This window comes from Camelina sativa, chromosome 16 (assembly GCF_030686135.1).
Source record: "Camelina sativa cultivar CO46 ecotype springtype chromosome 16, ASM3068613v1".
NCBI lineage: Eukaryota > Viridiplantae > Streptophyta > Magnoliopsida > Brassicales > Brassicaceae > Camelina > Camelina sativa.
Window position 1 is genome coordinate 3,502,014 of NC_141895.1, and position 26,429 is coordinate 3,528,442.

Genomic DNA, 26,429 nt, shown 5'->3' on the forward strand with positions numbered 1-26,429 from the left:
CTGTAACCCAAAACAAAACCCCAATTTTTTAAAACCCTAGCGTTTTCTTCGTTTGAAGCCCTAGTGTAAATTATTTAGGCCGTTCCTGGGCTTCACAGGGTAGAAAACTAGAAATAAACTAAAATGAGTAGCTAAACGACGTCGTTAGAAAGTAGCATCCAAAATCTATCCATGGGCAGAGACTCTCATATATCTCAATCTATTAACCTTGGAGATAATCCATGGTGAATCCTGAAGGAGAGGAGCTGTGTCGACCAAAGTCGTCTTTTTATCCTTTCCAATTTTCCCACCAGAAAGAAAGTTTCTCTCTGGCGCAAAGTAAGTTCTTTTTCTCAAAAAATTTATGTGTTGCGTCCAACCTGTTCGACGATATTACCCAATGAACAATTTCGATGTTTATCCACATTTCCACTCCTTTGTAGACTGAAAAATTCACATTCTTAAATAATTCTTGACTAAAGTTTTGTTCTTGGAATAGGTTTCGGACCAAAGATTTTTTTTTTATTTTTTTTTTATTTTCTGTTACTGGTTGTTTTTAAAGATTGAGTAAGAGTTTATTGCTTTTTCTCGATAATGTATATAGCTTTTAGATGCTTAGACTAAGTTAAGAAGACAGCTCAGTTTTGTACCGTCTCTCTTGCAGATGAATTGGACTAAAAACTAATTCTACAACAGCTTCAGAGCAGAGTTATGCTGCGTGTAACTTGTTTTTCTCGGGCGTGTTGTCCTTTATTTTCAATGATGCTCAAAGTCCCATCTGTTCATCTCCACCATCCTAGTTTTTCTTCATTTCGTTGGTACCATACTTCCTTACTTGTCAAAGGTACCCGTGATAGACAACTTTTTAATCTTGTTGAGCGTAGCAGACATCTATGCACACTCCCCCTCGCTACTGCTAAACAATCAGCAGCTTCTCCTTCTGGAAACTTATCGAGGAAAGCGAAGAAGAAAGCTATTCAGCAGTCTCCTGAGGCAGTGTTGAAACAAAAGCTAGATATGTGCTCTAGGAAAGGTGATGTCTTGGAAGCTCTTCGCTTGTACGATGAGGCGAGGCGCAATGGCGTGCAGCTCAGCCAGTACCATTATAATGTGTTGCTCTATGTTTGCTCGTTGGCTGAGGCAGAAACAGATTCTTCTCCTAATCCAGGGCTTAGTAGGGGTTTTGATATATTTAAGCAGATGATTGTTGACAAAGTTGTTCCCAATGAAGCAACTTTCACAAATGGTGCTAGACTTGCCGTTGCAAAGGATGACCCGGAAATGGCTTTCGATATGGTGATACAGATGAAAGCCTTTGGTATTCAACCACGGCTGAGATCCTATGGACCAGCCCTTTTTGGTTTCTGTAGGAAGGGTAATGCAGACAAAGCTTATGAAGTCGATGCACATATGATTGAATCAGAGGTTGTCCCTGAGGAACCTGAGCTTGCTGCTCTTTTGAAAGTTAGTATGGATACGAAGAACGCAGACAAGGTCTATGAGACGTTGCAGCGGTTGAGAGATTTGGTGAGACAGGTTTCTAAATCGACTTTTGATACGATTGAGGAGTGGTTTAAATCTGAAGCCGCTGCAAAAGCTGGAGTAAAGAAATGGGATGTGAAGAAAATAAGGGATGCGGTTGTGAGTGGTGGTGGTGGGTGGCATGGACAGGGATGGCTTGGGACTGGCAAGTGGAATGTTGAAAGAACAGAGATGGATGAGAATGGTGTGTGTAAATGCTGCAAAGAGAAGCTTGTTTGTATTGATATCAATCCGGTTGAGACAGAAACCTTCGCTGCATCATTGACCCGATTAGCCTGTGAAAGAGAAGTCAGAGCTAATTTTAATCAGTTTCAGGTAACAAAAATGGATTGTGGTGAAACTGTCTAGGAGCAAAGCTGAAAAAGGTTTGTTTTTTGTTCGCAGGAATGGCTGGAAAGACATGGACCGTTTGATGCAGTTATTGACGGAGCCAACATGGGCTTAGTCAACCAGCGCAGTTTCAGCTTCTTCCAGGTGATTTTTAGCTACTCTTTTGTCATTCTAGTGCCAATCTCAAGATCATTGCTTGATTACTTTATAACTAATGTGACTCTTATCTCTCGCCTGTAGCTTAACAATACTGTCCAGAGATGTCAACAAATAAGTCCGTCGAAAAGATTACCACTTGTGATCCTGCACAAGAGTCGTGTAAATGGAGGTCCAGCTACTTATCCTAAAAACAGAGCGTTGCTAGAGAAATGGAAAAACGCTGGTGCTCTCTATGCTACTCCTCCTGGCTCAAACGATGATTGGTATATTCATTTACATCTTTTCTTACTCTGTGGATTGCATTGACCATGAATGATCCAAAAAGACAAAAATCATTTCTAATCTGAAATCAATTGTTTCAGGTATTGGCTTTACGCAGCTGTAACTTGCAAGTGTTTATTGGTGACAAACGACGAGATGAGAGACCATCTCTTCCAACTACTTGGAAATAGTTTCTTCCCAAGGTGGAAAGAGAAGCATCAGGTATAAATATAATCCAATGTTGGATTACTCAGTGTATATATATAGACTTTGATTGTATTGGAATATTCAATGTTGCAGGTTCGGATCTCTGTCTCAAGAGAAAATGGACTCACACTACACATGCCACCTCCATACTCCATCGTTACACAGGTCAACAACACTCACATTTTCTATTTCTATCTCAAAGCTTTCATCTCCGTTTTTGCAATAATGATGATGATTGATGTTTGGTAATGCAGGAGTCTGAAGATGGAACATGGCATGTCCCAATGAGCGTGGAAGATGATCTCCAAACATCAAGGCAATGGTTATGCGCAAAACGATCCAAAACCCCTTGAAATTTTTGATTCTTGTTGTATCATTTTACATTGATTCTTGATTTCTAAGTAAATTTGTATTTTTAAAACCAAAAGATGTCTCAAAATTGAATCTTTAATCATCAAAACAATTGAACAAAAGATTAAAACTTTAATAAGAATTTCAAAACCTAAGCTTGGAGAAGAACCATCTGTTCTTCCCACTTCAAACCTCGTCTTCGCTTCCTTGGGAGCCGTCACTTTCTTATCCTTGGACGAGAACGCTTCGCCGGAGACGACGTCCTTAAGATCCAAATCCAAGGTGTAGCGCGTAGGCATCACGTGCTGGTAATTAACGACCTTGACGAAACATTGCACGCGCGATTTCTTAGCAGTCTTATAGTTTGAATTGTTTATAATCTTTGCTTAATAGTATTATATTATCAATTTGGATATTTCAGGTTCAGATTTGCAAAAATCAATATTTGATTATCTAAATTATGCCGAGGCTAAGAGCAGGAAAACGATTTGTAAATAAGATGGTGAAATTACACAAATATAGAGCGATAATAGAAACGAATTAACAAATAGAAGTACCAAATGTCATAAGCTAATCAAATCCAATTATATAAAAAGCAGAATACTATGATAATCAAATTGTTGAACAAAAAAAAAAACTATGATAATCAAATAAAAACATCCAAGTCTTCAGCAGCATACGTCGAGGACACAACAACAACACATGGCCGCAAAACTGCATTCAAAAGAATGCAAAAAAAAGATTAAACAATATTACAACACACAAGAACCCATCCGGTTTGACTGTTAAACACACGTGCGACGTGTCCGGTTATAATAGGAAAATAAAATAAATAGAAAGACTAACCAGCCTTTCAAGAATCCATCACCCTTGGACTTAGTCTCAACCGGAGCGGCCGTTGCATAACTGGTGTCGTTGGTTGGGTAACCGAGTGGTGGCGGTGCCACGTAAGGGCCGGTAGACACTGGTGGTGAAGGGTAAGCTCCTGCATATTGGTTTTGGCTCATCTTCGAACAGATTAGGACTTCTCTTTGATAAGTTAGAGGAAAATATTACGTACAGATGAGAGGTGTATGGATGTAATATGAATACAATGATATTTGTAATGAAGATATGTAGACATGCGTAATATATAAGAAAAAAGAAGGTCGGTTTAGTAGAACCGCGTGAGGTGGTCAGATCATATTCATTGCTAAGTCTCCATTAATATATAGATTTTCAAAAGATGACGCACGGAAACGAGGAAGCTCCCTTTTTTGTTTCTAATAAAAATTAAAGTAATAAATGTGTTGATTTTTTTTCTCTTGAAGAATAACAAAAAAGGCATGTTGATTCTTTTTAATTGGCTATGATGATATCGACATGTGTCTCATACAATTAATTTCGTGCTTTCTATTTTTGGGTTATTTATATATCAAAAGTATAAGCTTTTAGATAACTTTGTATATATTAAGGAATGAATAAACCATACTTTAATTACTTTGATATTCAATCCCTTAAATCATGTGATTCAATCTTTATCATTTATATTTGTCATTACTATTTCCAATTGAGTAATTAGAAAATTACTATTTACTCAATTAGTCATTGTGATCTTATCTATGAAATTGCAAAAAAAAAAAAAAAAAAAAAAAAAAAAGAGAATATAATTCAGCATAGCTGTATTCCTTTCTTGATTAATAAAATTATAAAAATATTTTCTTTCTCAAAGCAAAAAGTGTACTTCTTTCTCTATGGGAATATTTACATATTTCTCTATGGGAATATTTACATGTTAAGTAAAAGAGAGACTTAATTTTCAAGAGAACACATGAAAATTTTCATATGATGAAGAATAATTGTTGGTTTCAAATTTTAGGTATGTGAGAATGTAAACGCAAATTGTAATTTAATTTATTTGAATGTATAAATCTAATTCCAGACAATTTAAAGGAGCTACGTTAACGTTATGGAAGTTTGGTTGTTTCGGTGAACAACCATTGTTCCTCAATTTATATTCGTGACGGTTGTATTCACGTTGCGATATATCAGTTAAATTTTACCCAAAAAGTAATATAATTAAGAAAGTAATCATGTATAACGCGGTATGCATTTCTCACCAAGTGGAAGAGCAAAATTAATGTAAGCCAAGTTATATTAAGAAAGCTAAAAGTCAATATGACATACAGCATTCCAAAATTTTATCCAAAATAATAAAAATATACGACACATTCTCGTGCACAAGTTTGACCATATTCAATTACGTCAAATCTGAAAACATAACGTCTAATTTATTCAGGGAAACAATATTCAAAGATCGCACAAACCGTACGTACGGACGTGATGATTTGATGACCCGCAGAATAAAACATGAGGTACCGCGCAAGCTCTTGCGGTGATGATTGCAAAATTACTTTGACTTGACGCAGTTGACAGTTTTGCATGGGTGGATACAAAATTTATTCTCTGCCAAAACGAAAATTTGAATATGAAATGGTCATGGACTCACGGGATTGGCTCTTCATAAATGTGGCCGATGATCTAAAGGGCCTTCAAAAACACAACTCTACGCCGTTTAACACAGATTTTATTGTGTTTGGAATTTAGTGTGAGATTGGTGATATCGAAAGTTGTATAGTATTTCAAAAACCCAACAAAGAAATGAAAATATGTTTTATATCTTAATTAGTGATATCGAAAGTTGTATAGTATTTCGTACTGAATATATTTTTCTACATGTTATTTTTAAAAAAAATATCTTATTAATAAGGAGAAATAGTAAACATGTTCAAAGTGATGAAGTAAAATTGTAAAATTAACTTGAGTTGGTTTTTGTCGAAAGTGATGATGAAGATTGAAGACTACATTAATTATTGTTCACGTGTCAATTTGAGCGTACGTATCTTCGTAAGCATCTTTTTGCATGTATATGATAACGGGTCAACCCGTTTTTAAAGATCAAATGTACTCCAGGTTAATTTAAAGTTAATTTTACAATTTTACTTCATCAAATATATACCAACTCAGGTTAATTTAAACTTTATTGTAAAATTAACTTGAGTTAATTTAAAGATCAAACTTTAATATATATATGGTTTTATTATATTGATATCTAGTCCAGGTTGACTAATTAACCAGTAATAAAGTCAATCTAACATATGGTTTATATATGGATGATATGATGTAATAACTGTGAAGAAAAAATAAATGATATATTAAGATAAGAAATTCCGCAATTACAAACCAAGGAGTAATATAGAATTGAATCAACAAATATGAAGTCCAAATTTGATAAACTAAATAAATCCCAAATATATAATTTGAGTTAAGCAAAATACAATGATAAATTAATTTGCACGAATATCAAAGAAATCGTCGAATCCCTCCGAGCTCAGAAGCAGGCGTCGAGGACACAACAGCAACACATGGCCGCAAGACTACATTATTAGAAGAACACAAATTATTTCTCAATATTTTTAAGTCTCAAAACAAAATAACCGATCCGGTTCGTTATTTAACCAAACGAGCGGGGCCAGTTACTGAAAAAAAAAATTAAAGTTTTTCAAAGGAGAGAGAGAGAGATCAGAGACTAACCAGCCTTTAAAGAATCCATCACCCTTGGACTTTGTCTCGACCGGAGCCGCCGTTACATAACTCGTATTGTTTGTAGGGTAACCGAGAGGTGGCGGTGCCACGTAGGGACCGGTAGACACTGGCGGCGTAGGATAAGCTCCTATAATTTACATATACAGAATTACAGATTATTTCACATTAGTTTTATACCATAAAACTGTAAAACTTATAAATGGTTACGGCGAGATTGATAACACATGATTCTTAATTTATAAAGAAGACGTATAAACCAACCTGCTGATTGGTTTTGGCTGTATTGGCTCATCTTCGAACAAATTGTATAGAATCTCTTTGAAAAGGCGGTAGAGGACAATCGTATGTAAAGAGCTATATGTATGAAAATGATATGAATCGAATGATATTTGTAAATGAAGATATAGTCATGTGTATATATATATATAGGTAAGGAGAGATATGATTAAGAAGGTCGGTTTGTTAGAACCGCGTGAGAGGACCGTCAGAAAGCATTAGTTTGGTTGCTAAGTCTCCTTCCAACCCCAACGAATCAACGATGATGCACGAAAACGGCTACGAAGCATCCTTTTTAAAAAAAAAAGTTAATGTAAATCAACATTAAATAATTTTAAGAATAACGATATCATTTTACCTACCCATGCAAGGAATAATAATATTAATTTTAATATTTTAGAAAACTGAATATTTTTTTTATTTAAAAGTATTATATCTTATTGTAAAAAAATAATATAACACACAACGATATGAAAATTGTAAAATTGGTGATGAAAAAAAAAATTGTAAAATTAGATTTTGAGTTGGTTTTTCCCGAAGAATGTTTTGTTGGAAGTGATGAAGACAGCATAATTGTTAAAACAAAAAAGAAAAGTTTAGTAGTGGATATTCACGTGTCAAAATTTGGATGGTTTCGCGGTAGCTTCAGATTTTGGCCGTAATGTTTATTGAACGCAAGCTTCTTTTCCATATATCATAAGTATACTATATGTTACAAATATATTATTAACTATACCATCTAGAAAATGTTTATATGAACAAATTAAGTCAACTATTATATGTCTCTTTATTTTCACTTTTGCATAGTTTCTTTAATCACTAAAATTGTTAGTTCAAAAAACATTTTGAATAAAAAATAAATTATATCACAATAGTGTATGACTAACGCTCCGCCTTCCTCCCTTGGAGAGATAACCTTGCGTCCAACCTCCCCCACCTTTCTCTTTTGGGGAGATAACCTTGTGTCCAACCTCCCCCACCTTCTTCCCTTGGGGAAATCAACCTCCCCCACCTTCCTCCCTTGGGGAGATAAATTTGCGTCCAACCTCCCCCACTTTCCTCCCTTGGGGAGATAACCTTGCGTACAACCTCCTCCACCATAGAGAGAAGTTCGGCTCTATCCTCCTCCTGTGTGAAGAGAACATGTTTACGTATTTTAGCTATCTCAAAGTGGCTTGCTCCAACAACCAATGAAACTAAAGACTATTTTCCAACGTCACAAAATCTTTTGATAGTAACTAATGTTTAATTTCTCAACGTATTCATGGAAGTTTCTTTGACACACCATGATGTAGCCTATGTCTCCAAGCTTTTATGGATCTATCAACAACGATTTATGTTTTTCCAATCAATCTATGTTTGTTGTAGGCTTGTGTTTGATTATATATTTTATCCAACCATTAGGTTGATGAACGTTTTCTCTTTATCTCCTTTTGAGATTGAAAAAATGGTTAACAATTATGTTTGAAAAAAAAAAGGTTTATGATTAACCAATCAAAGTTGAGAAATTAGAAGAAAATAATTGGACATAATTAAAGAAATAATAGAAATTTATAAGCACGGTAAGATATGAATCTCAAATAATTCAAAGATGAAAATATAAATTAAATAAAACAATCTTAAACTACTACAATAAATTGTAAAATACAGTATTAGAAAAAGAAGATGCATATATTAATCTTCTATTTTTTTTTGTCAACATATTAATCTTAACTATTCCAAACTGAAAAAGTAAAAAGTATGAGTATATTTTGGTTTTAAAAAATAAGGAAAATATGTCTTCCCATTAAAAAAAAAGTTTCACCAATAGAACAAAGTTGAAAGCAATATTTTTGAATAAATTATTTTGTTAGATGAATAATATGAGACGATCTGTTTTTATATTGAAGTAAGTATTTACATTTTTTAGAATTAATAATTTTCTGTATATTTTTCTTAATCCTTTTTCTATTTTGAGAATTTTTTTTCCAATGAGCTTATTGTTTTTTTTCTTGCTTCCCACTTTCTCGTAAAACGTACTATCGTTCGTTGACAAGAACGCTTTCTATTGTATAATCTCTGTTTATCTTATTTTCGTGTATTCATCTTTTTTTTGCTATCTATCCTGAAAATTAATAGAATTAATAATAACACCGTGAGAAATTTGTTAATCCGAAAAACCTTAGTTTCTATGCATAAGAAACTTTGTAACACTTCAAAGTCAAAGATTGCATAGTATGCATTATGAAATTGAGAAATGTAAAGAAACAACGACTAAAACACTTGGTAATATCTATGAATCTTTTTATATAGTTGCTTTGATTAGACAACAAACAAATTTCTTTGAGACTTGTTCAAGAACAATGATGTGTCAAACAAAAGGTTAATAAATAACAAAGAAAAAATTTTACCAAGAAAAACAAATCTAGTCGAAACTATTTTGTTTGGTGAAAAATATGTCATCATCTATTTGGTTATATAGAAGGGTATATTTACAATCCTTTTTCTTTTGGGATTAACAAAGTTTTTTTTAATACTAGATAAGGCCCCGCACGATGTGCGGGTTTAAAAATAGTTGAAAAAAATAAATCCTAAACCTTAAACAATTTTTTAAAAATATATAAAGAAACTTTATTTCCTAAAGTAAATATATAAATAATTTAAGTTGGAGAAAATATTTGTATTTACCTTCATACATTTATTTATATTTATATATTTTTAATATATTATAACAATTATTACAATAATCTAAAACTAAATTATATCCCACTAAAATTTTTGCCAGATACTCATCATTACAAATATTATTATTGTCAAATTTCAAAAACGTTTCACAAATTATTTACAAAATATTTTACATGCAACAAATTCATCAAAGCAACATTTAATAATTAACCACATATAATTTTACTCTATGTTTTACCATTTAATAAGTAACCACATAAAAATATGTTCTTTCACCCAAAATTATTTTATTGTTAAAGTATGCTCTTTATCACCACCTATAAAATGTTTTCTAAACAAATTAAACAAATTTTATGTTTTCTTACTTTCATTTTCGCATAATTATAGTTCTTATAATTACTAAAAAAAAAATTGTGACATAATTTCTTTAACCATGAAGTTTATTTTTACTCCAAAGATATTTTGGATGAAAAATTGGTGAAAATTATCTACTCGATAACAATGATTTTTTGACTAACCCAATAAAAGTTGAAAAATTGAAAAAAAGTTAATATAATATAAGAAAAATTAAAATTTGAAAATTATAATCAGGATGATATATATAAGTCTTAGATAATTCATATATACAAAACAGAAACTTTATATACAATCCAAAACATGACATATGTCATAATCACGTTAAGGATCAACAACCTATTTACTTTTCAGAAATATTCAATTGTACTTAAACAATTTAAAGCTATGACCTTGCCTCAAATATTCTCGAAACATAAATTCTCAACTTATTTTTACCCGAATCAAAAATTCTCAAATATTTCTCTATATATCTGGTTTAAACGGTTTTGCAAACCTAATTCGATAGAAAACCACATAAATCCAGTTTGAAACCAATTTTTTAATGGTATACCGTTCCAACTTCCCAAATTTGAAACCGCTTCTCAATTACTTGATCAAGCAGATCTTGTTTCAATACCAGAATCATCAACATTATTCAGAAAATACAACTCTAAATTTTGACCAAAAACATCAACCACCGACTTATCTTCCAAACTTATAATGCTACTAACTATAGAATCACTTTTGGAACTTCCATCAGTCTCTCCATTCTCGATTAAATTAGCGGGCTTATATACTTCGATTTCATTTATTGCATCTGATAGCTTCCATTGAAAAACCCGCACGAATCAAAGACCCACGCAATAGATCGACAAAATTATATAAGAAAAAAAAACTCAAAGATCAAAGCTTTCGATCGAAATATGTAATGTTATGTAGATATAATGTTATTTTCTTAATTAGATGTCCTATTATGTTTCAAAAATAATAATTCTTTTGACATAACTTATGTTATTCATTTTAAATTTGTTATTCACTATTTATTTATTAATAAGCTAATATTATACATGCTTAGTGAATTACTTTTTTTTTGTTTATATATGTCAAAATCTTATTGAGAAAATACGTATAATATAAGTAACATACAATGGAAAATAGATTAGTTTTGTTAATTTTCTGTTTTAATTTAGTTTTTTTTAGATATAAATATGTAAATTTTATGTAGATTTTATTTTATTTTCTTAATTATCTATTTTGAAAAATAATTTTTTTGACACGTGTCAACATCTTATCAATCTACTTGACACATGTCATGATTATGTTAATGGCTAATTTGAAAACCCTATTTTATATAGTAAGATTTTTAATATAATAAAAAAGTTAGTTCAGACTTCAATTCAAGCTTTATTCCGAAGACTGCCAATCGATTTTTCATGATTTTTGTTTTTTTTTCGTTTTCTTCGCATGTGCCTTCACAAATCTTGTTGCAGTACTCAGAATCCGAAATTGGCTAACTATAGAGACATAAAATTTATTTATTTATTTTTTTGTGCAAACAATGACATAAAATTTAATGTGTTAAGTTATATAGTATAATTATACGACCAAATATAGATGACACATAGTATATTTATTTTACCATTTAGTGGTTGAGAATCTTTTGTAACAGTGAAACTTTGATATGGATGACACACAATATATTTATTTTAGTTATTTTTAAAAAATATATATATAATAAGATTACAATTGTCTTACGCATCCTTTTACCAAGCTTTAAAACTGTGATTTCTGATCATTAGAATTGACACATGTCACGATTTGATGAATTATTAACTTTGATATTTATTCGCTAAAATTGATATGTATCACGATCTGGTGAATTGTTTAACTTTGATCTTTAATTGTTAAAACTAACACGTGTCACGATCTGGTGAGTTACTAACTTTCATAACGAAGGTTTATATAATAAGATTAGCTACTTTCGACTCAGCTCCTTTAACAAATAATTATAACATTCGCGCCAAAATAAAAACAAGACAATGCAAGTTGGTCTTTTCGTTTTGATCTATTTTAATTTGCTCCACTTCTTTGTGATTAATAAACTCTTTTTTTATTAATGGCCTATTAAATAGTGGAGGAACAAAAAAAAGCCTCTATAGGTAATCCAGATATGGAGTTTAGGATCATTACTATTGGAGAAGTTTTATTACTCAAGAAACTATATATTAATTTGATCACATATATATATATATATGTGTTTTGATCTTGTTATCTCTATATAAAAATATTGCTTTCAATTACATAGAATATGCGACACTAATGATAAATTCAGCATGCCTTTATTCCTTTACTTGTTTAATAAATAGTTTATTTTCTTTCTCAAAGCAAAAAAAAAGTTTTGTTCTTTCTCTATAGGAATATTTACATGTTAAGAAAAAGAAGATTAGTACAACTAATTAACCCTCACAAGTCACAAGAATACTAGCTACATGTTGTTATTCTGAGAATAGTTTCTTTTCAGATTTATACAACTTACTATTTTCTTTTCCGTTAATAAATATTCTATCCGAAAACTTTATTTTCGAGAGGGCACATGGATTTTTTTTTCTTATAAAGGAAATTAAGTATTGGTTTTCATATCAGGTGAGAGAATGTAATCGCAAGCTGTGATTTAATTAGTGTTCCAGATAAGTTAAGAGGATCAACGTTAGAGAAGTTTGGTTATTTGGTGAACCGACAAATGTAGTTAATGCAATTTATGTTCGTCACGTATTTGCGTTGTGTGGATATCACACAATTTAGGTACCCAAAAAGTAATAATTGCACCTAGAAAAATAAAAAGAAGATGATATAACTAACGCGCTAACGCAAAAGATTGTATTAAGAAAGCCAAGTCTATTTCCCAATTTACCCAAAAGTCATGGTTAAATGATAATCTCAATGCACAAGACAAGCGTATGCTTACGTCAAATCTGAAAGCATTACGTCTATAAACAAATTCATCTGCATACAACCTTTAAAGATCACATATATAACCGTATATATGATAATGAATGATGATATGATCTCCATTTACTCATGTCTGTCTATTTGGTAACCATAGAGACCCCTCCAATGTTCATATCCCATACTCGTTTTATTTCAAACACTTGGATGATTAAATTTCTTCTTTACATAGATGATCTTGAGGCAACAACTATTGCAGTATAGATGTCATATATAGTTTGATCGAAACTAAACTGGCCAACGTGTTTTAGTTTTTTTTTTCTCCGTTTTCCTTTCTGCAAACAACGTTTGGAGATGAAATGGTCATGTGATTAGTCCGTTTCTAGATATGGACAGAAGAACTAAAGAGGCCATCAAAAATACAGCACTACGTCCGGCGGCATTCAAGACGGATTGTATTAGAATGGAGAATTTGTGTGGGATTATTTATAGTGTTTTAGTGAGTAACTTTATATTGGGTCAACAAACTTGAGAAAGTATATATCAAACTACGTAGCATGCTTCTTTTAAGATTAAGAGCTTGAAAATGTCAACATGTTTTGACCCGTACTGGCGCAAGGAAACTAATTAAGCCATATTTAAAACATCATCAAAACAAAGATAGTAATAATGACCAAACTAAGGGGGAGGTATTGGTTTAGGATTTAGAAAGAATTTTAATGACTTTATGTTCTTGCTGATTGTTAGAATCATATAAAATTGAAAGTTAAAAATAAAGGATTCTAAGAGATTGTTTAGAAAGTTTTTTAAAATCTTGATGATATGTTTTTTCAAATCTTGTAAAATCTTTCTATTTGATGAAAGAGTTTTCATGACTTTTGTTATGAAGGAAATGATATAAAATCCTAAACCAATAACATAAAATTTGAATTCATTAACAATCCAAGATTCTTTTGTTTTACTTGAATAACATAAAACTTTTAATGACTTTATAAAACTCTTAATCCAATAACACTAGATTTATCAAGATTTTAGATAACTTTTTACAAATCCACAACCAATAACACCAAATTTTTAAAGAGTTTTTAAAAGTCTTGATTGAATAACAACATATTTTACCTAACTTTTAAAGTCATTAAAATTCTTTCTAAATCCTAAACCAATACCTCCCTCTAATTTCCATAAGCTTGAATCCTAAACCATCTGAGACAAAACCTCACTATGTCATTACACTGAAAGGAAACAAAAAAAAAAACAAAAGGCTATGCCGCATAGCATATGCACAATTGCCTGAAAACTAAAATCTTTTTACTTGTGTCTTAAGCAATAAGCAGAGTACGATTAGGAATAACGATCGAGAGCTGCTCTCTCCTGAACGACCTTGGCTGGAGTGGCTAGAATCTCTTTCCGGCCGGAGGCGAAGGACGATTAACGGGTAATGGTATCTGAGCAGATGCCCCGGAAGTAGAAGCGCCATCACGGCTAGATTCTCCCGAAGTAGAACCGCCTCTGTGGCTGGAACTTGTCTCCTGATCAGAAGGGACGAGAGCAAAACAGAGCTTTCCATTTCCAGATCGGAAAGACCAGAGAGAATAGACGTCCTTTACCTTGAACGACTTATTAGCCTCAAGTACATGGTTCCAAGCTTTACAAAGGAATAATACCAGTTTCCATTCATATTCCACTTCCTCAAATCAAGGGCATGTTTTTTCAGATTAGGATCCACCAAATCCACACTCACACCTTCCTCAAGAAGCTCGATCGCATTTTCATGTATGTGTATTCTCTAGTATGGTTCACGTTCATCCTCTCTCCGACAGCTTCTCGCATCATCTCCTCCGAAATATTACTCATAAGTGCAGAGATCATAATTTTTCACCATTGTGATCAAATCTTTTAAAGAAATAGAACAGAAAAAAAAACAAAACAAATATCTAGAGAGTAAAAATGTTGGCCTTCTGCGGAAGGAACGAAGAGAATTGAAAGGAAACAAATGAGAGGGTATGTGTTTTATATAATACTTCCTCCGGTTTTATTTACTTATGGTTCTAGAGAATTTCACGCAAATTAAAAAACTTTGTAAATTAACAAGTTTAACTTCAGAAATAATTTATTTTATTTATAATGTTAGTTTAATAGAATTATATTTAGAACTTTATTGTAAAAGTTACATTCGTAAATGAGAATGACAAATAATTTAAAACAAAAAAAAATGTCTCTAAAATGACAAGTAATAAGTATTCAGGTTCCTACTTCTACTCTTCTTATTGGGGAATTGAGAAAGAGATAGGTCTAGGAGGCCGAATTTTAAGGAGACAAAAGAAAGCCGTTTTTTTTTTTTTTCAAACAAGAAACCCTAATTAAACCAGCTTTTTCACCTGGATTTGATGACCAGTTTTTATTTTCGAAACAAAAATTACTAAGCTTTAATCCCTTTATTCGATTTTCTTAAAAGCTAGTCCCTGTCATTAAAGTATCTGAACCTCCAAAATCATGTTTAGAGACAGAGATCATAAAGTAAGCGAGTCTAAAGGCTAGCAAATGGATAATGAGAAGTTGAGTACAAAGGTTTTTTTATTCATAAATCGAGAACATAATTTATTAGTTTAGGACAAAACAAATAGCGAGTTTTTAGATTGGACCACTAATTCACCAAACGAAAAAGAAAAAGAAAAAAACCCTCAGATGCAACAAGTAGGCCAGAATGAAGTTTGTTTTTTTTTGTTTTTTTTTTAACAAAGAAAGTTTGTTAAGTTGTTGCTATTGCACATTTCTTTCTCATTGTCCAGAAGGCAGTATAGTATCGGTTCTGCAACACACAAACACACACAACATCACAAACCAATCTAACTTTTGATCCGAAGTCAACCACCCAAATATAGATTCAGATAATGGAATTCCAAAGATTAAAGATAATCAAATCCAGAGGGACATGCAAATCTGACCTGCATCATAGCCCGGGGATTTGTAGTATAAGTTGTTTCAATTGTACTTTCTTTCTGCAAATGTTAGAACAAGCACTGAGTGTGGAAGAACATGAGATTTTTAATTTTAGGTACATGTCATTATCATAGTGTAGATTATTACCTCAATCACGAATCCATAATGTGAAGCAACCCTCTTTACATCCTCCAAACTTAGCTCGATTGACATTTCCTAAGGAGAAACAAGAAATATATTGTGATATCTAAGTTATGGCAAGATCGTAGGACAAGTCCAATTCTTACATTTTCGTGGCCATATGTGTCCGCAAAATGATACAACAGTGGTCCTAAATTTATCCAAACCTGATGGAAAATTAATTAAGATATGTCAGGAGCAAAGAAGAAAAAAAGATCAAAGGAGAAAGAAAAAGGATCAATGGTGAAAGGAAAGAGTGTGACAAGTAAATTACCCCTCCGTCTTTTAAGATCTTGGATATGGTTTCAATGTACTCGATGATGTTATGAGCAGTGTCAATGAAAAAGCAAGTAACAACTGCATCCCACATTCCTGAAAATTCAGTATTAACGGTTACAATAAAAAAAAAAAAAAAAGGAATGGTGTATTGGCTTAAAACCACAAGCAAGTAGCCACGGTTTCTTCTTACCTGCATGACTTGATTCATTGTATACTTCAACAAAATCACCACCACACATTGAGAAACCTTCTGTTATTCCTGCACTGCTCACAAAATGTTTACATAAACCTTTTTAGTAAAGTGACATAAATGAAATCACCAATACAAGTTGCTTAATCCCTTGGCTGAGTTCCCTTGTGTTTTACGAGGAAAATAGATAAGTCTTTAAACCTAAAACTACCAACACATTCCAAAACCCATAGATGAGTTCTCTTGTGGTTCGATAAGGCATACCTTGCAGGATGAATATCAGGAATCAGGAATAGCAATAGGGCGTAGTTGATCACTGTCCGAAAGCGAATTGCAGTTGCTGTGTATCCAGGGGTATATAGTCCACTCACCAGCGTCTTCTGTACTGATGAAAACAAACAAAAATAACAAGATGAGGAAAACTCAAATCTTAAAAACTACCTTAACTAAAGTTAGAGATACGTCACAGATGATATCAAATAGCGGACTCTCCAAAAGCAATTTAGAAAAACAGTTTAAATTTTAGAGGTTAGCTGATGTGAAAAATAAAATAATGCGAGCTACTGAACTGGGAATAAATTGATTTCTATTTTTCTGAAGCAAATGGATGACCAAATATCTCAACAAAAGATAATGTACACGAGAGAGTAAGAAAATCTTACTGATTAAGAATGAAACTTGAGCATATCATCATGTAGTATGAAAATTCATTTCCTTGGCATATGAAACCTGCTCCAGGGTACAGAATTGTTAAATACTTTACTATCATCAAGTCTACAAAAAAATTACTTCTGCATTGCATACCTAGACAAGAAATTTCAAGGGCCAGACGTCCAAGTCCAGCACCAGGGACTAAACAGACAGGAGGAGTGCTGCAAATCATATATTGTTAACTTTGTAAGCAGAGTGAATGTAGCAGGTACTATAAATGTTCAATCAAATTATTCAGTTCGTCCTGTCTCTTTAGTCAAGTCTCTATAACGGGACTTTGTGGATCAGACAACAAGCCACCAGATTTGGATATTGAATAGTAAAGACAAAAGTACTTTTTCCACAAACTCCGAATGCATTGATATGAGGTCAGAGACCCAAAAGTCAGGAACAAATAGCTGTAACACGGTGTACCTATCCTTCTGACGATTAGGAAACAAGGAATCAAGCTCTTCAAGGATAGGCTTGTAACATTGATCTCGTTCTCTCTGACCCTGTGAGTAAAAAGAATATACCACAAAATTTAATATAAAATTAAAGAAAGGATCCAAGTACATCATTTTCAGAATAAAATGACAAACAAAAGTATGGCTACCTCTGCTGCCCAGTCTCGAACTATATTTCGTATTATACAACGAACCTGTGTTAGAAAACAACAAAATAATGAATATTTTAAAGTATAGATTGGTGAGAAATACACACAACAACGCAACAAACATATGCAATTGTACTGGTATACATGTCACCTCTATCATGTGCATAAGCAAACGTGTAAGAAGGTGTATTTATGCTCAACAGGAATCATCTCCAAATGCAAATTTATATGAGGAAACCGAAACCCCCATATTTCCAAATTGCCTAATGGAACTTATAGAGATTGAGAATAGATATTAAAAGGATGCCTTACAATACTATCTCACACTACCAGAGAAAAGCAAATATCATCAGCCAAAAAAAAAAGTGAAAAAGCATACCTTATCTACATCAACTAAAGGAACATGTGTCTGTATCGATGAATCCAACCAATTATGGGATGAAAATGATACCTAAGAAAGAAAAGAGGACCACAGGAATTAGAAAAAAAAAAGATGAATTATGAAAATTTTATAGTCATAAAGTATGATCCAAAATTATACACAACAAAGCCTATGCTTGACAGTAGAACGCTGTCTGAATATAGACTACCAGGTAAAATTCAAGAATATCAGGAAAATATTCATGTGATTCTTTAAAGATCTACTATAACTGATATAATAACTAAAGAATCTGGGCAATGCTAATGATCGTCAACACGTTTTCTGGAAGGAAATGAGGTATAAGAGTATATGAGTTCGCATTACACTGCTATGGTCATGATTTAACTGGCCTCCATCACATTCACATGTCTTATTATTGATTTTTGTGTCTGCAGAGTGATCCTTGGGAGAATGATTATGAGCTTCCTTCCTTTGAAGCTCCTGCAATAATACACATAAATTTAAAGATTGTAAATGAAAAGAGTAAAAGTTCCAATGACTTGATCTGACCTCAATAGACACTCCTGCTATTGGCTCACGAATGTGTTTGCTTTCCTCCTGATATGTACAACTATTGGTCAAGGCCGGCTGGCAAGAAGAGTCGTGCCTTTCATCTAGAGTATATTTCTCATGTGGAGCACATTCTAAATTTGAGTCTTCACAACCATCAAGTTCCTGACTCAAATCTATAGGTGGCTCAAAAGCCTGCCAAGTAATTATGAATTACATTATTACATGACATAAATTGTAGATTTTCTAGCATATCAAGCATTTCCGGTTAAAATTACGAATCATTAACCAAAAAAGTAGCATGAAGTAACTGAAACACCAAGGGAATTAGAAGAAGAAATGTCTGCAACTGACCTGAAGCATATGATATATGAAAAGTGAATTCGCCGATATACGCCTGCAACAACAAATACCAACAACTTACTAACCTTTTAAACAAGATTATGCTTATGATATCTGGAAAAAACTCAGACATGATACAAATAAGTCAAGTTCAACTATAGTTTCGAGTTTAGTGTGCAAGCATGAGAAAGAAGAATTGTAAGAGCCACGAAACTCATAAAACTTAGGAAATCAATACTTAATACTTAATTAGTCCAACTTTCAGAGAGTAGTAGATATATGTAAAACAGTGTTGAAAAATATGAAAGGATGAAATGCAGTAATGCCAACACCAAGGACTTGCTTGTAACACGTTTAGACTGTCCCTAACCTCAATCTCTCCAGGGCATATCATTATTGTAACAAATATATCATTTTTAACTACAAAAGTTAATGAAAACGTTTAGCAGCATCAGGAATCTTAAAGGAGCAACTAATCATATGCGAAGTTTGAAGCAACTATAAGAAAAAAAGAAACATCTACTGGTTCTAGAGTTTACTCTCTTAATCCTTGAAACTTCATAGGGAAATGGGGTACCAATGCCTGGACAAGGAAAAAAGGCATCACTGAATTTCGTTAGTTCTATTATAAGTTTACAACTATAAGCAAACAAAAAATTTCAACTTGACTTGAAATCATTTGGTGATCTCTTAACCGCTATGCATCGTAAGCATTTCATATTGTAAATTATGCTTCAGAAATAGATCATTAACATATAATATTAATTTGGTAACACAACAAAAAACAAACTGAACAGAAACAAGAACTTCCATTTTTTCTCTAGACGCATCTATGGGAGACCACATTTAAAGACAATTTTAGTAGAAACATGCAACTATTCTCTCTAATATCACAATTTCTCAAGGCTAGAAACCAAGCAACAGAAATTACCTTGTGTGCAGGAGACAGCTTCCGATATGATCTTTCCCATCTTTTCAGATCCTCTTCTGAAGCCTCGGGATAACTGTAAACATTTCCAAACACAAGGCAAGTAAATGATGCAGAACCTTTTAAACCTAAACCGCCCTTCAACTACAAAACGCACAACTCAACCACAAGATTCTTGTGACAAGAATAAACCCAGTAGAAAACTGACAACATTCAAAGTCCATCTTCTACAGGAGGCTTCAAACGAACCGTGAAATCCAAAATTTGATCAGCAAATCTCGGATTATGTAACCGAAATAACAAATACAAATCAAAAGTAATGACCTTTAGCATTCACCTTACACTAGAGAAAACAAAAATAAAAGTATTCTCTTAATAATCAAAGTAAGACGTATTCTTATTTACGCAAGAACATCAAACCAAAATCAAGTTCCCATAACTTAACACCACTACTACTAAACCCTAAAATAAATAAAAAATCAAGAACACAGTACCAATCCAGAATTGTGATTCGAAATTCAAATCAATCAGACAATTTGTCCATGAACATATTTGCCAATTCAGGTAACACGTATGAATCGATGTAAAAGACGAATAAAGGATGAGAGAAAATAAATATATATATATATATATATATACTTGAGGTAAGCACTGATAATGCGGCGGAGAGATTGGGCTTCGAGAGCTTCTTCAAGCTTCTTCTGACGGGATATTTTCTCCTCCTCTTCATCATCCACTTCCCTCGGCGTCTGCGTTTCCGGCGCCATATCTTTCACTATTCCCGGTGCCGGTGCCGGTGCCGGTGCCGACGCCGTCTCCGTCTCCGACATGGTGGCTCTTTTGTTTAGGAGTTTGGTCGTCGTCGTCTTATACGATGAAACGGTTTCTTTTTTTCATTCCTTAATGGGCCTAGCCTTAGCCCATTTTGTGTACTAGATAATAAAATTTAAAAAAACGTATATTGGAGAAATAAATACGTAATCCAAACGCTAAAACTGTTTCTGATTTGCTTCTGAAACGGTTACAATTTTGATTATTAATGTGATTCAGACACACATAGTGACTATGTCACTGAGTGTTCTAGTGAGTGGCCACTGAGCAAAAGCCAAAAGGATAACGAACAAGTCGGAGTACAAAGTTTTTTTTTTCATTAAACACAAAAAAGGGTATGTTTTGAGATCGAACTGTAAATTCATTATAAACATACCAAAGTGCAACACAAAAACAACTCCAGAAGGGAATACATAGTTTTAGGGATGTTTGGTTTAAGTTGTTAAATAGCACACTTCTTCCTCATTGTCCAGAAGACAGAATAGTAGCGGTTCTGCAACACACACAACATCACAAATAAGTTCACCTTGATCCAAAAACCAATTATAGAAACATACAAATTAGTTTGAGCTTAGAGAGACTAGAGATAATGAAATCCTGACCTTTTGCATAGACCGGGGATTTGCACAGTACGTTGTGTCAATTGTTCTTTCTTTCTGCTAATGTTAGAACAAGCACTGAGTATGGAAGTTGGAAGAGTAACATGTCACGTTATATTCTTAACAAGATAATGTCATTATACCTCAATCTCAAACCCATAATGCGAGGCAACTCTCTTTACATTCTCCAAACTTAGCTCGATCGACATTTCCTAAGTATTCACAAAAAGAAAAAATTATATTGTGATGTCAAATTCATTTCAAGATTGTGGGACAAGTCCAAAAGCTTATTACATTTTCAAGGCCAGGTATGTCCGCAAAGTGATAACATAGAGCTCCTAAATTTATCCAAACCTGATGGAAAAATCAATGTAGACAGTCAAAAGCAATGATAGATCAAATGCCTTGAGAAAAAAGTGGTAAAGAAGAAACTATACTCCTCCATCCTTCACAACTTTGGATATCGTTTCGATGTAATCGATGATATTACGAGTCGTATCGATGAAAAAACAAGTCACAACTGCATCCCACATCCCTGACAAATTCACAGATACTAGTTACATTACAAGTATACATGTAGCGCATGTTGGCTTAAATCAAAAGAGAAAGTAGTCACTGTTTCCATAAAAGCTTGACTTGATTCATTGAATACATCAAGAAAATCGCCACAACACATAGAGAAACCTTCTGTTACTCCTGCACTGCTCACATTTTACATAAACTTTTTCAGTCAAATGAAATTAACAAGTTTTTACCAATAGAAAATTGCTTAATATGCCTTCTGATTGAGTTCTCTCTCTGCGGTTAGGTATCACATACCTAGCAGGATGAATATCAGGAATAGAAATAGGACGCAGTTGATCACTTTCCGAGAGAGAATTGGAGTTGGTGTATATCCAGGGGTATACTGTCCACTCATCAGGCACTTGTGTACTGATGAGAAAAAAAAACACAAACAGAGCAATACTCAAAACAAGAATTAAAAGCAAGAAATTAACTGACGCAATTAATAAAACTTGATCAAGAAAGTAAGAAACTCTTACTAATTAAGAATAAAACTTGAGCATAACATCATGTAATATGAAAACTCATTTCCTATGCTTCTGAAACCTGTTCCAATGTATAAGATTTGTTACATTCCTCATTGCCCTCAAAGCTACAAAAAAGATAAAAGAAAAAAACACATGATACTCCATTGCATGCCTAGACAAGAAATTTCAAGGGCCAGAAGTCCAAGTCCAGCACCAGGGACTAAACAGGCTGGAGGAGTGCTGCCAAATCATATATTGTTAATTAACTTTGTAAGCAGAGTAAATGTAGCAGGTACTAAAATGCTCAATCAAATAATAGTAACACGGTGTACCTCTCCTTCTGACGATCAGGAAACAAGGAATCAATCTCTTCAAGGATAGGCTTGTAGCATTCATCTCGTGTGGTATGACCCTGTAAATAAAAAGAACAGCTAAAGTTGCGATATGATTTTCAAGAAAGAATGTGACATTAACAGAAGAAAATGACAACCAAAAATATGATTACCTCTGCTCCCCAGTCTCGAACTATATTCCTTAGTACCCAACGAACCTATGTCAGAATACAACAATATCATGTAATAGACTGGTGAGCAAAACACACAACAAATTAACATATGCATATATGCAGTTGTACTGGTGTGCGTGTAAACTCTATCATTCATCAACCATAGTAAAGTGAAAAAGCATACCTTGTCTACATCAACCAGAGGAACATTGTGTCTGTAACGACGAATCCAACAAATCATGAGATGAAAATGATACCTAAGAAATAAAAGAGTAACATTATAAACTAAAACGCACTGTTAAAAATAGTCAACCCGTTTCCTGGAAGGAACTGAGGTATATAAAAGCATATATATGGTCAGTTGGTATGACACTGACATGTTCATGATTTAACAGGCTTCCATCAAATTCACATGTCTTATTATTGATTCTTGTGTCTACAGAGTGATTCTTGTGTGAATGATCATAACCTTCCATCCTTTGAAGCTCCTGCATGTAGAAAAAGAAATTAAAGTTATTTGTAAATGAAATCAAGGAGAAAACTTTCCATGTCGTGATCTGACCTCGATAGACAGTACTCCTGTTTTTCCCTTGCCCATGTGTTTACTCAAGTCTAGAGAAGGCTCAAAAGCCTGCCAAGTAAAATATAAAATTACATCATTTACATGACATGACTTGAGTTGTGGCAAAAAGAAGAAATGTCAGAAACTAACCTGAAGCATATTCAATATGAAATGTGAATTCGTCCATATACACCTGCAAGAAAAAATTCCAACCATATACTTACTAAAATTTCAAATATATATAAAGCGAGCCTGTGACGATACTTTATCTAAAACTACAAGATGATAGTGAAATTAATATCTACTGATCATTATGGATTTACACCTTCTTAAACTCTGGAACTTCATAGGGTAATGAGGTAACAATGCCTGCAGGATAAGAAAAAAAACTTGACATGAAAATGAAATCATTTTGGGTATCGCTTAACAGCTATGTACATGTACGAGACTATAAAAACCAGGAAACAAAGATTTACCTTATGTGCAGGAGACATCTTCTGATATGACCTTTCCCATTTTCTCACATCTTTTTCTGCAGCGTCGGGATAACTGTAAAAATTTCCAAATAAGCATATAGAGAAAGTCAACGGTAACGAAACGAACTTAATTACTACTTGACCACCTTAGAAAAATACACTATTAAGTAGTAACAACATAATTATTAACAAGAGCTTCAGAAAGAAAAAAAAATTGAAGTCTTAAGATTAAACTAAGTAAGATACTTGAGGTAAGCACTGATGATGGCGGGAAGAGATTTGGCTTCGAGAGTTGCTAGAACAGGCTTCTTTTGAGGGAGTATTTTCTCATCCTTTTCTTCATCATACACTTCCCTTGACTTCTCTATCAATTCTGTTACGTTTGTCGTGGTTGTAACCATTTCCGGTGCCGTCTCTGTCGCTGTCATCTCCATGGTGGAATCTTCTTCAGTTATACAAAGAAACGATGTTTTCAAATTGGCTCATCTTAGTATTGTACTATATAAAGCCTAGTTTCAAAGTTACTAATGGATAAGATTGATCGTGACATTTATGATCAATATTGATAAGTATTACTGTACATAAAACTAAAGAATTTTAGCTATTACTCCATTTACATTAAGTGCATAAAATTACAATCTAACTAGGTAACAACCCACTATGTAAAGAGTAAAATAATTATTAAATAATTATACTGTAATTTATATTTACAAAATTTATTATACTTATCGATAAAAATATTATTTGGAATCTAAAATTTGTTTGTGTAGTATATATTTTTTAGTTTTATTTGAATATGTAATTTTTGTATAATAATTAAGATTTAACCTGTATGAATAATTATAATATCACACCATATGAACCAAAAGTTCTTAAAATTTATTTAAAATATTCTATGAAAATGTAATTAAGGGATACAATTAAGTTAGAAATATAATATCAAAATTTAATTTTAGATATTATTAAATTTTTTGAAAAATACAATGTAAATGTAAATATTATTAAAAATTGAAGACAAATTAAGAAATAGTGTCTTGAATTCTATTGGTGACTACACTTCAGCTCTTTTAAGAGAATGCTTCTCTATTAATATATAGGGGATTTCTTATAATAAAATAAAAAGTTAAATTGTATTGGAAATTAAAGTGTGTGAGATTCAAAATCGGATTAAAAGAGAGGTTACCAAGTAAAATTAAAACGGATTAAATATGTGGAGTGTCAAAATTCACCGGATTAAATATTTTCAATAATAATTAACATTTACTCTTTGTACACGTCATGAGGTCATATTAATACAATATTTATTTTACTAAATAAGAAAACTGGTTTTAGAAATATATATATATATATATAGTTATGAATATATATATATATATATATGTCTATATACAAAAGAAAATTTAATTTTTTCTCAACCAAAATCGAATACTAACAAAATATAATAAACTATGTTAATTTTACGTGTGTTAGTTAATTATATTTATTTTAAAATTTGTCATTTAAAAAAAACTTCTTTTTATGTTTTTGTGAGAATTTCCCTTTAAAAAAATATTTAGCATGAATATATTAAACAATAAATAAATGTTAAAGTTCAAAGTAACAGTCTAAGTAGTTTAACCTGGTAAAAAATGTATATATCATTATAATTTTAATTTTTTTATACATAAGTAATAATATAATATTTTTATTCACAAGAAAATAAAAATAAAAAACTTTGAAAAGGGCAATGAGCTTGGCGATTTAAAAACGGATAATGAGCATATAAAAATGAATTATTGATTAGTTTATGAGAATATTAATATAGTTTTATTTATGTGTTAATTATGTTTTACTTATGTTTATTTTGCAAATTTTAACTCATGTAATTACAAGCGAATATATAAAAAGCCTTTAAAAAGAATTTATAGAAATTAATTTCTTTTATTTGATAACCATTTTAATATATGTTTTTATCTAAAATTTAAATCATTCAAGATTAGTTTTTTTTGGATAGAATAGAGGGAGTAAACTCCCATTATTTATTTAAAAAATCAAATACAAATATGTTTTATTGTACCCACACCACAGGCATCATCCGAGACAACATACTCAACACAACTCGAACTTGACTCAAACAAATGAAAACCAAGTGGCAACGTGAAAGCATGGTTCGCTAACCCATCCGCTAGACTGTTAGCTTTCCGATGCACATGAACATACCGGACTATCCAGTCCCTTAAAACAAACCATAACACAACCGTACCAGAAAAGACAGTGGATTAATTTCACTAATCTCTGCCATCGAAAACCCCACTACTACTTCCAAATCTATTTCAAACTCTAACCGTTCTACTTGTCTCTCCCACGCAACCACCAAGCCGTAATAGACCCTCTATAACTCCGCCATATAGGAGCAGAACAGATTCCGATATGGATTAGTTTGCCATAATGTAAAATTACTATTTATGAGATTATGTCATATAAAAAAAAATATTTTATTTAAAAGAACATCTGTTTTCCAAAATATTTGTGGATTTTTCTTTTTTTTTTTAATTATTTGGTAAATTTTTAATACTAACAAAGATAGAAATTGGATATAATCTTTAAAAATCAATACAATAAAACTTCCTTGTTTTTTACCAGCTACTGACACCTCAACTTTTGTAACGAAGCAGAAGCTGACACATCAATAAAAATAGCTAATCAATCAAATT

At 32.4% G+C, this 26,429-nt stretch overlaps 4 protein-coding genes and 1 pseudogene across 7 annotated transcripts; 1 reads left to right on the top strand and 4 right to left on the bottom strand.

Annotated features, from left to right (window-relative positions):
- Positions 1-9: 9 nt before the first annotated feature.
- LOC104700237 (proteinaceous RNase P 1, chloroplastic/mitochondrial) lies at positions 10-2,905 on the top strand. The gene is made up of 7 exons (XM_010471323.3): positions 10-318; positions 644-1,836; positions 1,906-1,995; positions 2,092-2,273; positions 2,373-2,493; positions 2,572-2,643; positions 2,733-2,905. The coding sequence occupies exons 2-7, from the start codon at positions 691-693 to the stop codon at positions 2,829-2,831; spliced, it is 1,710 nt and encodes a 569-aa protein (XP_010469625.2). The 5' UTR covers positions 10-318; positions 644-690; the 3' UTR covers positions 2,832-2,905.
- Positions 2,906-3,303: 398 nt separating this feature from the next.
- On the bottom strand, positions 3,304-3,968 carry LOC104749647 (protein CYSTEINE-RICH TRANSMEMBRANE MODULE 6-like). The gene is made up of 2 exons (XM_087492932.1): positions 3,676-3,968; positions 3,304-3,543 (listed from the first exon to the last, which is right to left on the bottom strand). Exons 1-2 carry the CDS (start codon positions 3,834-3,836, stop codon positions 3,498-3,500), a joined length of 207 nt encoding a protein of 68 aa, XP_087349058.1. The 5' UTR covers positions 3,837-3,968; the 3' UTR covers positions 3,304-3,497.
- Positions 3,969-5,999: 2,031 nt separating this feature from the next.
- On the bottom strand, positions 6,000-7,251 carry LOC104749648 (protein CYSTEINE-RICH TRANSMEMBRANE MODULE 6). The gene is made up of 3 exons (XM_019237966.2): positions 6,676-7,251; positions 6,403-6,541; positions 6,000-6,245 (listed from the first exon to the last, which is right to left on the bottom strand). Exons 1-3 carry the CDS (start codon positions 6,704-6,706, stop codon positions 6,200-6,202), a joined length of 216 nt encoding a protein of 71 aa, XP_019093511.1. The 5' UTR covers positions 6,707-7,251; the 3' UTR covers positions 6,000-6,199.
- A 7,941-nt stretch (positions 7,252-15,192) lies between these two features.
- On the bottom strand, positions 15,193-20,666 carry LOC104753336 (carnosine N-methyltransferase). Of its 3 annotated transcripts, none has more exons than XM_087492933.1 (18): positions 20,372-20,666; positions 19,736-19,808; positions 19,344-19,387; positions 18,817-18,859; positions 18,463-18,657; positions 18,277-18,393; positions 17,911-17,982; positions 17,532-17,576; positions 17,351-17,430; positions 17,030-17,097; positions 16,888-16,954; positions 16,490-16,610; positions 16,226-16,299; positions 16,031-16,128; positions 15,864-15,923; positions 15,724-15,792; positions 15,582-15,635; positions 15,193-15,445 (listed from the first exon to the last, which is right to left on the bottom strand). In XM_087492933.1, exons 1-12 carry the CDS (start codon positions 20,560-20,562, stop codon positions 16,505-16,507), a joined length of 1,101 nt encoding a protein of 366 aa, XP_087349059.1. In that variant the 5' UTR covers positions 20,563-20,666; the 3' UTR covers positions 15,193-15,445; positions 15,582-15,635; positions 15,724-15,792; positions 15,864-15,923; positions 16,031-16,128; positions 16,226-16,299; positions 16,490-16,504. The 3 variants fall into 3 exon arrangements, with proteins under 3 accessions (XP_087349059.1, XP_087349060.1, XP_087349061.1); XM_087492934.1 differs by having other exon boundaries at positions 16,490-16,605; positions 20,372-20,626; XM_087492935.1 differs by lacking the exon at positions 19,344-19,387 and having other exon boundaries at positions 20,372-20,571.
- A 194-nt stretch (positions 20,667-20,860) lies between these two features.
- LOC104749649 (uncharacterized) lies at positions 20,861-24,231 on the bottom strand (annotated as a pseudogene). Its single transcript, XR_015585064.1, has 18 exons — positions 23,983-24,231; positions 23,737-23,809; positions 23,586-23,629; positions 23,411-23,453; positions 23,261-23,329; positions 23,076-23,186; positions 22,883-22,955; positions 22,699-22,743; positions 22,526-22,605; positions 22,366-22,433; positions 22,206-22,272; positions 21,982-22,095; positions 21,793-21,863; positions 21,600-21,700; positions 21,457-21,516; positions 21,306-21,374; positions 21,166-21,219; positions 20,861-21,056 (listed from the first exon to the last, which is right to left on the bottom strand). The product of XR_015585064.1 is annotated as an uncharacterized LOC104749649 (transcript).
- Positions 24,232-26,429: the final 2,198 nt, after the last annotated feature.

Bases quoted from the DNA above. Each gene is read 5' to 3' on its own strand.
- LOC104700237 (XM_010471323.3), top strand. From the start codon at position 691: ATGCTGCGTGTAACTTGTTTTTCTCGGGCGTGTTGTCCTTTATTTTCA. The intron at 1,996-2,091 runs GTGATTTTTAGC...TCTCGCCTGTAG, and splicing joins GCAGTTTCAGCTTCTTCCAG to CTTAACAATACTGTCCAGAG. The intron at 2,644-2,732 runs GTCAACAACACT...TTGGTAATGCAG, and splicing joins CATACTCCATCGTTACACAG to GAGTCTGAAGATGGAACATG.
- LOC104749647 (XM_087492932.1), bottom strand. From the start codon at position 3,836: ATGAGCCAAAACCAATATGCAGGAGCTTACCCTTCACCACCAGTGTCT. The intron at 3,544-3,675 runs GTTAGTCTTTCT...TTTTGAATGCAG, and splicing joins GATGGATTCTTGAAAGGCTG to TTTTGCGGCCATGTGTTGTT.
- LOC104749648 (XM_019237966.2), bottom strand. From the start codon at position 6,706: ATGAGCCAATACAGCCAAAACCAATCAGCAG. The intron at 6,542-6,675 runs GTTGGTTTATAC...TGTAAATTATAG, and splicing joins CAGCCAAAACCAATCAGCAG to GAGCTTATCCTACGCCGCCA. The intron at 6,246-6,402 runs GTTAGTCTCTGA...CTAATAATGTAG, and splicing joins GATGGATTCTTTAAAGGCTG to TCTTGCGGCCATGTGTTGCT.
- LOC104753336 (XM_087492933.1), bottom strand. From the start codon at position 20,562: ATGTCGGAGACGGAGACGGCGTCGGCACCGGCACCGGCACCGGCACCG. The intron at 18,658-18,816 runs GTCAGTTGCAGA...ATTACTTGGCAG, and splicing joins TCATATATCATATGCTTCAG to GCTTTTGAGCCACCTATAGA. The intron at 17,983-18,276 runs GTAATGCGAACT...TTTCTTTCTTAG, and splicing joins TAAATCATGACCATAGCAGT to GTATCATTTTCATCCCATAA.